This window comes from Triplophysa dalaica, chromosome 4, assembly GCF_015846415.1.
Source record: "Triplophysa dalaica isolate WHDGS20190420 chromosome 4, ASM1584641v1, whole genome shotgun sequence".
Classification (NCBI taxonomy): Eukaryota; Metazoa; Chordata; class Actinopteri; order Cypriniformes; family Nemacheilidae; genus Triplophysa; species Triplophysa dalaica.
Window position 1 is genome coordinate 9,412,363 of NC_079545.1, and position 15,993 is coordinate 9,428,355.

General features: G+C 37.2%; 2 protein-coding genes across 3 annotated transcripts; both read right to left on the reverse strand.

Annotated features, from left to right (window-relative positions):
* Positions 1-4,279: 4,279 nt before the first annotated feature.
* On the reverse strand, positions 4,280-10,721 carry tbx5b (T-box transcription factor 5b). Its single transcript, XM_056744835.1, has 9 exons — positions 9,972-10,721; positions 9,395-9,556; positions 8,927-9,021; positions 8,583-8,702; positions 7,963-8,110; positions 7,714-7,866; positions 7,525-7,616; positions 6,715-6,848; positions 4,280-6,530 (listed from the first exon to the last, which is right to left on the reverse strand). Exons 2-9 carry the CDS (start codon positions 9,536-9,538, stop codon positions 6,127-6,129), a joined length of 1,290 nt encoding a protein of 429 aa, XP_056600813.1. The 5' UTR covers positions 9,539-9,556; positions 9,972-10,721; the 3' UTR covers positions 4,280-6,126.
* Positions 10,722-11,346: 625 nt separating this feature from the next.
* On the reverse strand, positions 11,347-15,770 carry prps1a (phosphoribosyl pyrophosphate synthetase 1A). 2 transcript variants are annotated; one of them, XM_056744971.1, is made up of 7 exons: positions 15,448-15,770; positions 14,573-14,756; positions 14,235-14,333; positions 13,856-13,980; positions 13,035-13,208; positions 12,759-12,918; positions 11,347-12,562 (listed from the first exon to the last, which is right to left on the reverse strand). In XM_056744971.1, exons 1-7 carry the CDS (start codon positions 15,567-15,569, stop codon positions 12,470-12,472), a joined length of 957 nt encoding a protein of 318 aa, XP_056600949.1. In that variant the 5' UTR covers positions 15,570-15,770; the 3' UTR covers positions 11,347-12,469. The 2 variants fall into 2 exon arrangements, with proteins under 2 accessions (XP_056600949.1, XP_056600948.1); XM_056744970.1 differs by having other exon boundaries at positions 14,567-14,756.
* Between the last annotated feature and the right edge of the window lie 223 nt (positions 15,771-15,993).

The window sequence follows — 15,993 nt, forward strand, 5'->3', positions numbered from 1 at the left end:
AGTTTAAAGCTAAATTCAATTTCAATTATATTAAATAGTGTGTAGTAAAAATTATTTATTACATAAACAATGTATGTAATATGTTAAGTAATTTAATAAAAAAATATTCAAATGTCAGTTAAAACAATAATCATTTTCACCAGTAAATGTTGCTTACAAAAATCTGTGGTATTTTTTGTAATGTATTTAGTTTACATACAAATTTAGGCCGTCATTGAATTGTCATACATCACAGACAGGCCCTTGCAAAATCTTCTAAAAGGGGTACTTATCCACACCACTTTGCAACATCTAAACACTAGTCCAGAAGTGTTTTAACTCCAAAATATAATTAAATCTTAAAGATATGAATTTAATATTTTGATAGTGTTATATATGTTCAGTTCAAACGTTACATGAGAAAAATCTGAAACAGCAAGTTCTTCTGGACCAGTGTTGTTTGCGTTTTCCAAAGTGATCTGTACTTAACCCTTTGGTCAAATCTCATATCTTTGAATGAAAACATATAACTGCAGTGTTACCACACATATCAGACAGGCAGTAAATAAAAAGGCTGCTCTGTCTCTGTATGTCTCTCCATATTCACACATGATCATACACTCAACAAGCACAGGCAAAATTCATTATTCAAGAGCATGACAGTGGTGAGGGAGTGAGCAGACACTCAATATTTAGGATGCTGATGTTTACCATTACTTAACGGTTGTGGTGATAAGATACAATGACAGTCCCGCTGGGCCAGGGTCAGAGTGCATTTGTTTGTTTGTTTGACAACTGTAATGCATCGTTTAGTGTTGACAACAGAGGACTTGTTCATAGAAAGTAAACAGCATTGAGCAAGAACGCTGGGGTGCAAAGGGGTGGAATAATATTGTTTGAGACTAAACAGCCATAGACAGTAAACAAGTGATTCATGTCTTAAATATTTGTTTTCAATTTATGGATTATCAATAATCTGCAATTGAATGCAGACTTTTTGAGCTCCAAAGTATTACCTGTATTGTGCAAGGACATAATTCATATTTTTACTGCCTCAAAAGAAATCATTCCATTTTTTTTATTTCAAATCAAATCCCTTTATTGTCACTCAACCATATACACAAATGCAAAGGTGAAAGACTTGGGTGCAGTTCCGACCAACATGGCAGTATGACAGATTACAAGTAACAAAGAATTACAATACTTTACAGAAATTTCTTGTACACATTTCTGACACATAATTTAAATGTAACTATACAGCAGCAAATGTACACAATGTGCGTATTGTACACATAATAATGACACATAATTTAAATATAACTACACAGCAGCAAATGTACACATTGTGCGTAGTATATTTGGGGTCAATTAGAAGGCCAGACATTTCAGTTTGCTAAAACCATATTCAAGCAGACACAAAAGATGTAGGAAGACATTTTCAAAAAGGTTCGGATTGGTGAAACAAGTGTTTGTGAAAGGTCAAGCTGTGGACATTAGGTCTTGCACGCATACACACACACACATTGTTTGGCCGGCGGTGCCACCCGTGGTTAGTGATATCATTATGGCAGTTTTGTGTGGAAGGATTAGGAGTCTCTTGCTAATGGAGAGTGACAGTGGCTCCTTGTTGCCGAAGGAGACTGGCCCGTAACATTTGAGGGTGGGGCGGGGGTGTATCGGGGTGCCCCATTCACCCCTACATCATCTACACTATGTGCCAGGCAGCAGTAACTCTTTTCCTTGCTCTTGAGTTGTTTGTATTTTGGTTGTGACACATTATCAACCACAGAAACATTTTGGACAAATTTAGAAAAAGACGCCAAAATAGGATGAATAAATGCATCCTATAATTTATTCAATATACAGAAATAACATATCCTTAGGAATTACACTGTCTGCAGGTAAAATGAGCATTGTTGTACCTGTCAAAGAACATATTAATATATTAATACCATAGTAAAGTCGGAGAAGCTTGGTATGAGTGCAAGCTTTGACTGTAGGGAATCTTCTTGTTATTGGGGGAGGGGCTTCAATATGAGTGTTTTGGTCCACTAAGCATCAAATACACACAGGCATGCCCTGACCCACTCTGAATCTGCATAGATGTTGGAATTTAAAACTGATTGTTTACAACTGCTGACAATGAAGTGTTCTTTTTCTCTTAGATAAATTTATCTTAATCGGCATTACGTCAGTCATTGAAGAGGAATAATTATTTTTATTTGAAATATGAACAAAAAAAGTTTCCTTTTGACATACATTGTGCTACAAATGTGGCTACACCGTCTCCTCTATAACTATCTGTGTGTAGAGTTAAATAGAATATACTGGCCTGGGCATATAGATTTTGGGAGAAATGTTATTTTATATATTATTGGATGTATTATTGGATGATTCTCTTTAACTGTCAAGTCAATATGATTCTACAATAAACTGATTAAACAAACTTTTCCTTTCAAGTCAAGTATAAGAGAAGCCAAAATATAAAAATTTTGATAATGATATTATTCTTTTGTCTCGCCTCATAGTCACCTGTTTTTCTTAAAGGAACACTTCAGCTTTTCATTTAATTTAATTTTAATCATTATTCACCCTGTTATTCACCAAAAATGAAAATCTGTTATCATTTATGCCCCACTGTTTCAAAGCTGTATGACTTTCTTTCTTCTGCAAAACACAAAAGAAGATGTGGTAAGAGAAAACCGTTAGTAGAAGTCAAACAGACAAACAGTGTTTGGTACCAACATTTTTTAAAATATCTTCTCTTGTGTTCCATAGAAGAAAGAAAATTGGTTTAAAAGTACATCAGGGTCAGAAAATAATGAGACTTTTCATTTTGAAGGATAACTATGCCTTACGGTAACTACCCAATATAACCTAATATAACACCTAACATTTACTGTTTAGCTTTGCGTTGAGGTCATGAGAAGATGAAACAAAAAAACAGTATGTTACAATAAATAAATAGCCTGCGTAAAAATCAAGACTACATGTAGCCCAGTCTCAATAAAACAACACATTTTGTTGTTATTGTTTATCCAAGCTTGAAAGGAGGATCAGGAAAATCAAACATTTAAACATCGTGACCTGCAAAGATTCAAACATTAAGATTAACGCCTTTCAATATCCTGCAACATCGCAATAAATTTGCTTAAGTGGGCATATTTCGCTTTTACATTTCCCTTAAGTGGTCATCTTTACAATGAATGGGTTAATAGCATTACAGGCTAATGTTAGAGGGGTAAAAGGGCCCTTATTAGACCATGTGCTCCAGAGTGTACTGAGGGCAGTGGCGTGTTTCCTGTACGAGTTGGATGATGCCATTAGGATTGAGAAAATGAGCTCAGATCACTTAATTACCAGTAAATGAATACTTAACTGAGCCGGGAAATCCAGTCAGGGTCAAAAGCATTCCAAAGACTCAATTTCAATTTGGATTCAGATTTGCATCTTAAGGAGTTGGCTATCCAAATCACAGAATTCCTTTGAGATAATGCATTTCTCAAATTCATATGGCACTCCTGAATTTACACATTTATAGATGCCTAGTGTAAAAACATGGAACATTTACAGTTTGTTGTTAGGAGTCATTTTATTTTAAAAGGTTAAATCAGTCAATGCTTTCTGAGCTCAGTAAATCTTGTTTTTTCTATGATGTAATCTTTGGCCACGAAACAATGAGAATTCATGAGGCCTCTTAGAAAAAATGGCATTTTAAAACGTCAATCATTTTAGGATATTCGTTTAAAATGCCTACATTATTTTTCTCTAGTCTAAGCAGTAAGCATAGTTGTATGAAAAAAATCTGGATCTTTCCAAAATAAATTTCAAGTCATTCATGTTATGAAAAACTTCTGATGGTTTTCCTGTCTTGTTTCTCTAGACATCTTAAACTCTTATAGTACATGTGTTGTGAATCCGCAGCATTTTGACACAAAACACAACACTAAACGTGACTGTAAAATGGTTAAACCTAGGTTTAGAATAGCCTTATGTTATTTAATTCTCTAAAAAATAATATGAGAGCTTGTAATGAAAAACATCTTAGCCACTAAACATGCAGCACTAGGTGATCAGTACCAAAACGTCTGTATTCATTTATTAATTTGACGTTAATCATATAATAATCCACCCATATTCCCTCAAAAATCCCATGCAACCCCAAAAGGATAAACTGTGCAGATGGATAAACATATTGCTTTTGGAGCTGGAACAAACAACATTTTGGAAATCAAGTTGGAATCTCAAATAAATAACATGTACAGTACATGTAGGGTGTAGTAAACACAACATACATACAGACTGTGGATTTTCATTTTATTTACGTCTCATATTTAAACACAATTCAAAAAAACACTTCATAAAACACAAAAATTCTTCAATTGGCGCACACTAAAGCAAAAATGCCTCAAAAATAAACTACAGCATTACAAATAGATATCAACAAACACAGTATTGAAAAGCAATAAATACTTTATAATAACACATTGACGTAATAATAAATACCCAGAACATGAATTTCACAACATGGGAAAAACATTTTAAATGGCGGTAGTTTACTCATGAAATTCTTATTGCACTGTGTTGTCTATAAATAAATGTCCAGCTGATACCCTCCTCTCCCCCAGTCTCTCTCACTATCTATCTCTCCCTCTCTTTATCTCTCTCTGTGTATCTTTTGCCTTGGGCCATGACAGGATCGGTAACATCACTGCTCCCTTAATGGAATGTGACACGTGCAGTACACAGCATTCACTTTTCCCATCATAACACAGATAAAACTAAACTAAATAAAGGGTCCCCTTCCAATTCATCTATGGCTGAAGCATGTACATGTTGGGCGGATAGAATATTTTATGTAATTTCATATCTGCCAGAGTTTTGGATATCAGCTTGTTAGTGTTTGTACATCAGCATTACTAAAGTGAAATATTCTTAGAGAGATCAAATCAAAACTACTGACCATAGTAAAACAACTCAACCATTGTTACAGTTTGATTTGATTTTTTACAGAAAATATCTGTTTCGAGGTGTGTTAATGTAAAAGATTCACACATCATTCTCCATATTTCATCATTTACAAAAACATGTCACTGACAGGGGACGTGCAAACAACAATCACAAGGATCAGGATAAGAGAAAATGGTATCCGATTTTGCATTTCAGCTTCAAATGAAAATCTCCCAGTTCATCAGCTATCCTGAAATCCTAAAAAATTTAGACACGCACTTCAAAAATAAAGTCACACAAATGATATTTGTTGTTCTGCAATGAATTCACCACTTACTAAAACTCTTTCTAAAGTTTTTTTTGGTCATCTATGAGGTTGATATTAAAATGATCTTGATGTTTCATTGTAGGTTTGTCAGATTCATGTTTTGGTTTCTAGGTTCTTTGAAGCATCAGAACATACATGGTTCTCCAAAGGAATATACCTTCTATAGTATTATAGTCAAGCCCTTTGTGGTTCTATCTCAAATATTTTGTGAGCATAACAAAATATTAAATATTCATTTAAAGGTATATATTAAATGTAATATAAATGCATTCAATTATTACGAGCCTAAAGTTAAAAAAACTCTGAAAATGAAACGTCCTTCTTGTTCATTTTTATAACATTCCAAATCTGCACAACTTTCTTTTTTTGCAGAAAACAAAAGAAGATATTTTGAAGAACATTGGTACAACATCCTCTGCATGGTAGGAACACGAAACCACTGAGACGTTTCTCAAAATATCTTCTTTTCTGTTCCACAAAATAAATAAATACAGGTTTTTGAATTGTATTTATAAAAACACACACCTACATGCATATATTTAAGAAAAATACAAAAATGACTTAACATTTAAATAGAATTTTAATTATTGGTAAGTCTAAATAAATAAATGTTAATATTTCCTGAATATGTATACATGTATGTGTATGTGTTAATAAATACAAAATAAATATGCACTGTACACAGAATGATATTATGTAAACATAAACTTTTATTCTGCAAAGCCCTAGAATAAATAAATGATGACATTGTGTTTCATTATCAACTAGGCAGAAACCTTTTGATTTCAGGGTGAAGTTATGGGAAAGTTAGCAAAATGATTCACAGACTCTTAGTCTCACACGAACACACACTCGCCACACATACTTGCTCAGCTGCCCCCACACCAGCTGTTTGGTTGTTGATTTTGGCCGAACGATCGATTGCAGGCATAAATTGAGAAATCACTCATCATGCAATGTGACTGGACACCCACCTCACAGGTGTATTGTGGATACAGTTCCTGAGAGAAGTCAGGGGTGGGGGCAAATGACCCACCAAATTCTTTAGCAGAGGAAAAGCTTTGATAAGTTGTGTTGTCCATATAAGATGCCCACCTGAGGTCCTCTATGCCCATTTGAGACCCTCCATACATGCAAGGCTCATTCTGCGCCATATCCATACTGCGGGGAGCACTGTGCGCAGTGGCCACATCAGGAGAGAGTTGATAGGTGAAGAGATGGTAGGCGGGGTCATTGACGGGAGGAGTTTCAGTGAGGTTGTGGTCATGATCACCTGCATAAAGAATTGAAACTTGGTTCGTATCAGCTTTTAAATAAAGGGCTCATTTAACCAAAAACGTTCTGTCATTATTTATTCATAGATATACTTAATAGTGTCCTATGTATGTCTTCTGTGCCCTTGTGAAGTGAGAGAATTCGCTGTCACTAAAGTGAAAACCCTTGATTGTTAGGTGTACCTGAAATGTCAGAACAGGTGTAGCCAGGGCTGGGTTTCTCAGCCATGGTGAACTCAGACTGAGATGGACAGTCTGGAGAGGGTGGAGCCATCTTATGTCTGGCAGTACTGCGTGGAACCAGCGGGTACTCCTTACTATGGTAAAAAGTGCATAAGTGAGTCACGTAAAAAGGGAGCAGGGAGCAAATGTGTGAGAGGGTGCAGTATAGGTGGTGGCAATGTTTTGCATGGAAGGGCAAAGGGTGAAAGCGATATTACAGAACTGATCATTTCTAATTAAATTATTAAGCTAAGGCACAATTACGGAAGCAAACTATCCTTTCTCTACCCCCTTCCCAATCTGACTCATTCTTCTTTCTTTCTGTATTTCTTTACGCACACACACAAACATTAGCCCTTCAATGACCTCTATGTGTGACAGTGTGTTGTGCCGCTCTGCTCTTAATATTGTTTCTCTATAAATATCTCTCTCTCGTGTGTCACATTCAATGTTGTCAATGTGCAACACAAAGCTTTGACTTTGGTTCCCCAAGCGTGCAAGGTAAAAGGACAACATATTCTGGGTGTCTAAAAAAAACATCATCAGTGGCTATGAGACGGAACACGCAATGACATCCGATTTCTCACTTTATTAAATAATTGCCCTTCTGGGGGATATAAAGTTGAAGTGGAGGGTACACAGCACAAACATAAACGAAGATTGAAGAAAGTTATTCATTAGTTATGCACTGTTACGCATACACACAAACTCATTGTAGTGCGCTAAAAGTGTATATGTTTCTGTGGGCATATTTAATGTAGTGTGTCTAACCTCGGTGTACGGGACATGCGATGCAGCTCGATATCATCATTTCCACGGAAGCCTTTGGCGAATGGATTATTCTCAATCTTCAATTGAGTGATCTTGAATTAAAACACCAGAGGATTAGGGATATACAATTATCCCCTGCATCTTTCTGTAAATCTAGTGGTGATCAGAGGGTGCTGCTGTTAGTCTTACTGTGTGGTTCTGGTAGGAAGTCACAGCGATGAAAGCTGTCTCAGGAAAGGAGTGTGTGCAGAAACTCGTGTTGCTGGAGCCAAAGCTGTTCCTCTCATCAGCCTTTACTATGTGTAGCCGAGGCTGGTATTTGTGCATGGAGCTTAATATGATCTGCACCGGAAACAGTAGAACATTTTTAAGATTAAGTTTATTAGAAATAATCAACATGAAATTAATGTTCAATCAAATTTGATTGTCATCACTAACATGTCCGAAAGGGTCCAGGTGGTTGTTGGTAAGTTTGAGTTTCTGGAAAGAGACAAGCTGTCTCATCCAGTGAGCACCTGAAGCTGGTGAGTCTGGGTGGACATAAAGTCTGCCTGGAATTGCAGGCTCAGCTTTACCATTGACGGACCTGCACAGCACATAAGACATGAAGAGTTTGGACCAGTCAAAAAATAAAAATAGAAATAAACTGTGAACTTTCTGTAACTAGAAGAGATAAAAAAATATGCGGTACAATATATACCGTATATATATATATATATATATATATATAGGAATTTTCATTCTGTGAAATACAAAATAAGATATTTTGAGAAATGCCTCAGTGGTTTTGTGTCCATCCAACAGCGGCCAGTGGTTTTTGGTTGACTATACTTTAAAAAAATCTTATTTTATGTTGCACAGTTTGGTTACAACTTTTGATCAAATCTCAACATTGTGATTTTGTTTCATAAACGGATTTATGTAGTACTTCTGTGGTTCTATTAATGCAAAACATATTTGGTAGCAAGTAACTGTCTAATACTTTCTTTTTATTTTGTTAATATTATCAAAATTTCACATAATTAGTTTTAATATAATCATTTAATTTTAGATCTTACCATTTGTTTTCGGCAAATTTATACCGGTGCTCGTTGGCTGAAATAATGTCCATCAGTAAGATATATTTTGCTTTAGGGTTAAGACCCGTTACTTTCACCTTGTAGCTGGGAAACATTCGTCTGAAAGAGATGAAGATTGTATTATGAAAAAACATCAACAACGACTGGCAAACAACAACATCACATTTTTACATTTTAGTTTGCCTAACAGACAAAACTGTCTGACTGAGTATGAATCATATGTAGCGTTTTACGTAGTCTATGTTTTACGCACAATAAATAAAAAAAACTGTTTAAGAAAATAAAAACAGGAGACGATAAGACAGTGAAACACTTCCGCTCACCTGCCAGCTTTAGTGATGATCATCTCTGTAGTGACATCATGAAATTTTGCCCACAGATCTCGTTCGTGCAAATAAACTTTGATACCTTCCATGCCCTGCACGCAATGGTAGAAAAGAAAAAATATAATTATAAATAATAGACTCTAAACTAAGAAAGCTATTTTTAATTATTTGTGTAAACATTTTTTGCATTGTTGTATTAATGATAAGGTCCAGCTAAATTAATCGATTGTTAATTATTATAGTCTATTAAAGAGTAAAATTACTTATTTTTTAAGTATTTTGAAATTGAAGTAGGCTATTATTCCTTATTGTATGCCGACTTTAAGGGGGATAGCTTATATGCCTACACGGTAAACCACACATAAGCAATATCGGTAAAAAATAATAAACATTAAAATCGAAAAATTATATTTACGTTTTAAATGATTACAATGTATATTTGCATTCTCACGTGATATGGCTGACCTGTTGGGAGAGCTGAATTTGCGGTGGTGGCGACCCGGCTCTTTTCCGGCTGTGATGTCCTGAATTTCTGTCTTTCTCAAAATCCTTCGCTGGAGAATTACCGACAGAACAGGACAGTACGGATCCCAACTCTAAATGCGACATAACGCCGTTCGAATACAACTATAGAGTGAAATAAAAGAGCCACGGAAAGCAGGTGATGTCTCGACATACTATATCATAAAAATAAGGCGTTTTAAAAACAAAGTTTGCAGTTGAAAAGAATTCATATTAACAGAAATCATAAACAACCCAATTTTACCAGTGGGTTGTTTTTAATTAGTTTGAAATCTGTTTGCATGTAAGTAAAAAAATCTTGTTAAAATCATATGCAGTTTAAAATTCAATTTTCAGCGCTGTATTGCATTAATAGATAAAGCTCTTTTGTTGATGTCTTCACCAGCGTCGTGTTTTGAAAAACACGAGAAGTCTGTCGTTTGGCATGCGAAAAATCCTACCAAAGTAATACAGTTCCTTTATTTTTATTTTTATCTAAATTCCCCAATTCAAAGTCCTGCCTACTTATATTATATCTTACCTCATTGTTTGCTGATGATAAATTCTGAAGTGAAGGCGTAAGCTACCAATTTAAAAATCGTCCAAAAGTTGAATTTTTATTTCTCCCAAATCTTTTACCAAAGTCCCTTAATGCAGATTTGAAAAGACTAGCTGCGAAATTCAGAATGATTCAATCTCTCTTCTCAAACAATTTCCCTCACTTGCTCTTGGTCTCCTCTTTTCTGTCGCGTTTCTGTTTTCTCCATCCATTTTTTGTCACCCGTTAGCATGATGCCTACTCTGTCGTCACACCTTTTTCATTCACACACTCATGACAAGCCATGTCCACCCTCACACTGAAATAATGATGACAAAACCCACATCAACACCAGTGCACCAGTGCATCTCCTCCGTGACAAATCTGCTCGCTCCTGTAAATGTTTCCCAAACCCTAAAAAGGCGGAGAAGAATACGCATATCGTAAGGGGAAAAACGAAAAGTAACTTACTCGCCTTTTTGGAGCAGAACTGATGCTCAGGATCTAAATTGTTTGTTAAATAATCTGCGCTCGTCGGTCAGCATCACTGAGCGCGAGGCTTGCGCGCGGCGGGGTTAAAAGTTGAGAAGGTCGAAAGGAGGTAACTAGGCGAAAGCCTCGAGTCTCTTTCTTTCTTCTTTCTCTCTAGTACATTTCTATTCGTTTGGTAGATAAAATAACAACATCCCTCTTAGCAGTAACTTTCTATGATATTAAGGATAACCTGCTTTTGCATGTGCTGTCCCGCGTTGTGTCATACGTACATTACTTTAAAACAGGCTTCCATAAATAGACAAGTGGATGATACGGGATAGCTCGCACTATGGAGTCGTGGGAACATTGCTCTGAACGATAAGACAATCCCGTAATCGGTTGCAGAGATAAAGATACAACGGACAGAGTATAAAATTGACGCCAAAACTGACTTAACTGGAACCTGGATAAAGGACAAAAATACATTAAACGAATTGTAACGGTTCTGTGACACGATAATAATCCTATTGGTTCAAGTGTTCCTTCTGTCCGAACAGTAATCGCACATATAATAAATTTAATACAGCGCGCCATCTAGCGCATTTTTTAATAATGACCATTCATTTTTTTGTATTACCAAATTAATACGGATTACATTTGTTTTATGCTTGCTAAACGCTGTTAAACACTTCGGATGAAATCCGTTAATAAAACAGTAAGATTTTAAGATTTGGATATTTCTTCTTACAAAAAAATAAGTAGACAAGTGACTGGATTGTTATTATTTCAGTCACAAATCAATAAAGTATCACCTAACAATCATTAGGATGTCTTTCTAGATAAAATATGTAAGTCACTGGCCCTGATTAAAAAAAATGATAGACAAAATAAAGACAAAAACAGGTTTCATTTCATATCTGTAAAGCTTTACTTGTCATTCTGCATTCAAACGAGATACAACTGTTCTCATTCGTTAAGGCAAACGGCACTGACCATTCAAATGAATCTCGGTCATCTTTTGAACTCACCCATGTGAGACTACTCTAGTGAAAGCTTTCGGTCCTGTAGCTCGCTAAGTATATATTATCCTAAGTAGTATAGAAAAGAAACTTCACTTAAAACACCAACTCACACAGATATAAGCAAAAAATTGCAAAACATATGGCTTAACAGCTGAATGATCGTGCCCATTCCACAAAAGCTACTTGATAGTATTTCAGTGAGTATGTGAGCATAACATGTGTGTTCAGTCTAAACTAAAGGGCACTTCAAAGGAGATCAGTCTTCAAGCAATCAAAAACGCTGCCTGACTGTAAACATAAACATCAAATGGTTAAAAAAAGATGATCTAGGGCGTTCACCCTTTCAAACGACCCTGAAGAGATGAGAACTGTTTAAGCAAAAAAAACTAATCTAAAAATGAAACCTGAGACGAAACAAAGACAGAGTATTCCAGCTGCCATTGCAATGGCATTCTAAAGAGGTGTAACCAATTCTTTTTTTATTCTACTCCAAACTATCAGCAAGCCACAGGTTAGATACTAAAATAAAGATGTTCATAAACATTCGTGGATTTCCATCGTACCTTTAGGTTACACAACTTTAGGGAGAAGTAGCATTGGAGACTTTCCAGTGTAAGCAGTTTTTCCTCCCTAGTTTTTTTTCTGAGGCAGACAGTGATGCGAATCCTCAGTCTAACATGCAGCTCACTTTGCATGTCCCAAATTTGACAGTAAAACCAACTAATGGAAGAGACTGAGTGGAGTGTACAAGTTGGAAATAAGTATCAAGTTGTTAGATGAGCAATGTCCTTTAAAATTGGCGAGTTAGCACATGTAACGGCAAGGGAGGGCTGCAGGTAACCACAGAGAGGCTTAAGTCTCTACATACACTGTTCAGAAAAATCACATGTGAAGTGTGTGTCTGTAAGTCTTATAAGGGAACAAGGCTTAAAACGGGCCCCAAGCAATGACTCTCCCTCAAAAAACGTTATGATGCAAGTGATGACACGTGTATGTGTGTGCAGGTTATAAGGGCACATGGCTGAACAGATATGACACAGACTCTCCGTTATGTGTCCGTCTAATTGCTTCCGCCAGGATCATAGAAATGTCAATCACCTAGAAAAGAGAACAAAATCAGTTAACAATTTCATGGACAGGATAGTTGACAGATGTGTATGGTGGCATGTGCAGGACAGGGGATGCACTACAAAAATTTTAACAGAAAATAAAATATGCTGATAAAAACTGATACTGTAACCCAGCCCTAATCCATGTATTAATTCTGCTTATTTTAGAAATTCATATTAGATACCTGAATCTTGCTGCAGTGTTTGATTTTGTCCTCCTGTGGAATTGTGTTGGTGACCACCACCGCCTCAAAGTTGGCATTGTTGATCCGCGAAATGGCAGGCCCAGAGAAGATACCATGAGTCAAAATAGCATACACTTTAGTGGCCCCCGCAGACACCAGCCTGATGGTCGGCAAACACACAGCACAGATGTAATAAAACACACAGGCCAATCCTGTAGTTCATAATCTCTGCAGAAAATGTGTATGAATCCAATGATGTATGTTACGTGTCCTCACTTGTCAGCTGCATGGCATATCGTCCCACACGTGTCTGCCATGTCATCCACCAAAATGGCCACACGGTCCTTCACATCCCCAACCAGCACCATCCGATCTACCTCGTTCGCTTTCTTCCGCTCCTTGTGGATAAGAGCAAAGTCCACATTCAGCCGATCTGCGATGGATGTCACTCTAATAAAAGAAACACACAATTCTCAGTGAACATTCCAAAACAATTCTGATGGGGGCCTTGAACGCATTTGTGCCTTTCCAGAAGCGTCACATGCTTGACTGAGAGGCCACATGCAATACATTACATATTACATACTCCAGTGTGAATCAACTCACTCGTTTTCAAGATTTTATTCAAATGTGTGCCTTAGGTTGTCACAAAACGGGGCATTGCAAGTCCATTTCTCCATAAACAAACCGTGTGTTGGGTTAAATTTGCAGCCTGGTTAAATTAGCCCGTTTTGAAGAGCTTCAAACAAATATATAAATACAAGATCACCAGCACAATGTACGTGGCCATCCATGGTTAGCAGAAAATAAACGCACGCACATAACACGAACACATGAAAAAACAAATGTCCTTACCCTCCACACCTAAAAGAGTGAAACACACTAATGTCCACGGTCCTTTTTCTTCAAGTGTCTGAATTTTTTATTATAATTCATGTTTCTCAGAATAAAAATGCCTTGAGTTAGCTCTTTGAATATAAAATATTCAAAACATATTCATTTTATCAACACATTCTGCTTTAATACATGTGAGAAGGATAAAGAAAGAAAAAAACTAATGTAAAAGATAAGTGGAGAAGCAGAGTCAGAAAACACACCTCTTGGCTCCACCAGCATCAGGTGAGACGATGGTGCAATTCTTCCATTCATTGATATTTTCTTTGATCCATTTGAGGACTGCAGGCTCAGCATACAGATTATCCACCGGGATGTCAAAGAACCCCTAGCAATTTAGATATGAAAATCTATGAGTTTGTATTAACATCTGCAAAAAACATCTACTCTACCCTAAACCTTAACTTACGAAAAGATAAAACATAGCGAAAACAAACTGTTCTCATATAGCCAAAACTACAAAATGCAAAAGTGATAGCCCACCCAATTGAACTCAGCTAGACCACCGTTTGGTGCATGTTTGTGAGAGATAAGGATTCATCTGTGCTATTAGAGCCAAAGGGAACTTTAATGCGAGTATACCTGAATTTGAGAAGCATGCAGGTCCATGGTGATGATGTGGTCGGCTGCAGCGACAGACAACATGTTGGCAACCAGCTTGGCTGAGATTGGAGCTCGACTCTAAAGTGAAAATATACATTTACAGAATAGTAGCATCACTACCAACATAAATGACTAGATTAACACAAATACAAAGGAACCAAACATATAACCATGCCACGTACTGTGACAGCACATTGAAAGACTCACAGAAAAGTAGCCCACATGGATCCACCAATAGTGAACCTGTTAGTGTGTGAGTGTGTTAAGTGTTTGTGAATGTTAATAGTGAATAAGCAAGCTGCTCCCCTCACCCCCACCTTGTCCTTCTTGTCCTGCCGGGCATAGGGGAAGCAGGGAATGACAGCTGTAACCCTGGACGCAGACGCAATCTTACACGCGTTGATCATGATCAGCAGCTCCATCAGATTGTCGTTGATCTCCCCGCAGCCACTTTGAACAATGTAGACATCTTCTCCACGGACACTTTCCCCAATCTCAACACTGCAGACGCAGACAAGGCTCAGTAAGATAATTTAGAACAAATCTATATTAGTCCACCTGATCAACTGCTTTGAACAGATAATTGATATTATAATTGAAGAGTTGCAGAAAACACTGTTAACTTGAAACAGACCAAACAGATGCTGTTGCACAAAGCTGCATTTCTCACATTTCATTCTCAGATAAAAAGTGAGAGAGACATTATATCTTCGGAGGCCACACGGAGGAGGGCTAAATGTCAATTATATAAACAAAGATACCAGAGTAGACATGACATTGTCATCTCATGATACAAGAATGGTGTAACTGCTTAACATTTAAATGTTGACATTTGCTGGTACTAGCATTGCTACTACTACTGATAGCATTAAAAACAAGAAAGCATTAAGTGATATGCTGAGAGTGCGTTTAATAGAAATATGACCCCTCACATGGCAGAGGAGGCCAGATAGGGCATTTAAAATTAGCATTAGCGGCTTCAATTTAACGCGTATACGGCAGATGCATGCTGGGAAACTGAGTCCGTTGACTCGAGAGAACTCATTCCGAAAGGCGGAATCTTTTAACGTATAAAACTACAAACTAAAAAAACAGCACGGTTGCGCACTGGTCTCCATGCGTTTACCCCACCGTCGCCAAAACATTGCGGTAACGAACGCTTTCGATTTCTATTTAGCATATAATAACTCACCACGTCTCTTGGTTACTAAATTTTTTAGTGACCACTTTTCCCAGCTCGAGTCCAAGTCGATCGGCGATCTTCTGCGACAGATCCGGATGGGAACTGCCGCTAAAAATCTTTATATTTGGCATTCTTGGCTGATCCGTGGTGTCTATCGTGTGTGAAGGCTGTACAGTGTTTAACTAAAAACACTGTAATTTAAAAGGATCTCTTCCAAATCAGAGAAAATATAATTCACTTTAGATGCAGAGGGCCTGGTGCTGGTTGTCCACTCCGATTTGGGTCCGTCCGCTCAGCGAAAGTGCTATGTACCACAAAGACCCCGCCCACCCGCGCATTAGATACGCCCACACACTGCGGCGCGCTCTGTTCTCGGGCCTGTGATTGGACAAATTTCTCGGGGCTGGATGACTGGCAGACACACACAACACGGACGTTAGGATGATGTTTCGATTTCACGTTCTTTGCAGACGCACGAAAGTTACCCAGAGAAAATTCAATGAAGTTATGTGTAAGGTCAAAGATTACAAAGCTGAATTTTGTTCCAGGGGGTGG

What these genes read in the sequence shown, in the direction of transcription:
- tbx5b (XM_056744835.1), bottom strand. Translation starts at nt 9,538, where the DNA reads ATGTCGCATTTAGAGTTGGGATCCGTACTGTCCTGTTCTGTCGGTAAT. An exon ending in ATCATCACTAAAGCTGGCAG is followed by an intron (nt 8,703 to 8,926) that starts GTGAGCGGAAGT and finishes CATCTCTTTCAG; the next exon opens with ACGAATGTTTCCCAGCTACA. An exon ending in ACCTGGACCCTTTCGGACAT is followed by an intron (nt 7,867 to 7,962) that starts GTTAGTGATGAC and finishes TTTCCGGTGCAG; the next exon opens with ATCATATTAAGCTCCATGCA.
- prps1a (XM_056744970.1), bottom strand. Translation starts at nt 15,569, where the DNA reads ATGCCAAATATAAAGATTTTTAGCGGCAGTTCCCATCCGGATCTGTCG. An exon ending in TTTAGTAACCAAGAGACGTG is followed by an intron (nt 14,757 to 15,447) that starts GTGAGTTATTAT and finishes CTGCGTCTGCAG; the next exon opens with TGTTGAGATTGGGGAAAGTG. An exon ending in GATGCTGGTGGAGCCAAGAG is followed by an intron (nt 13,209 to 13,855) that starts GTGTGTTTTCTG and finishes TTCTTTTATTAG; the next exon opens with AGTGACATCCATCGCAGATC.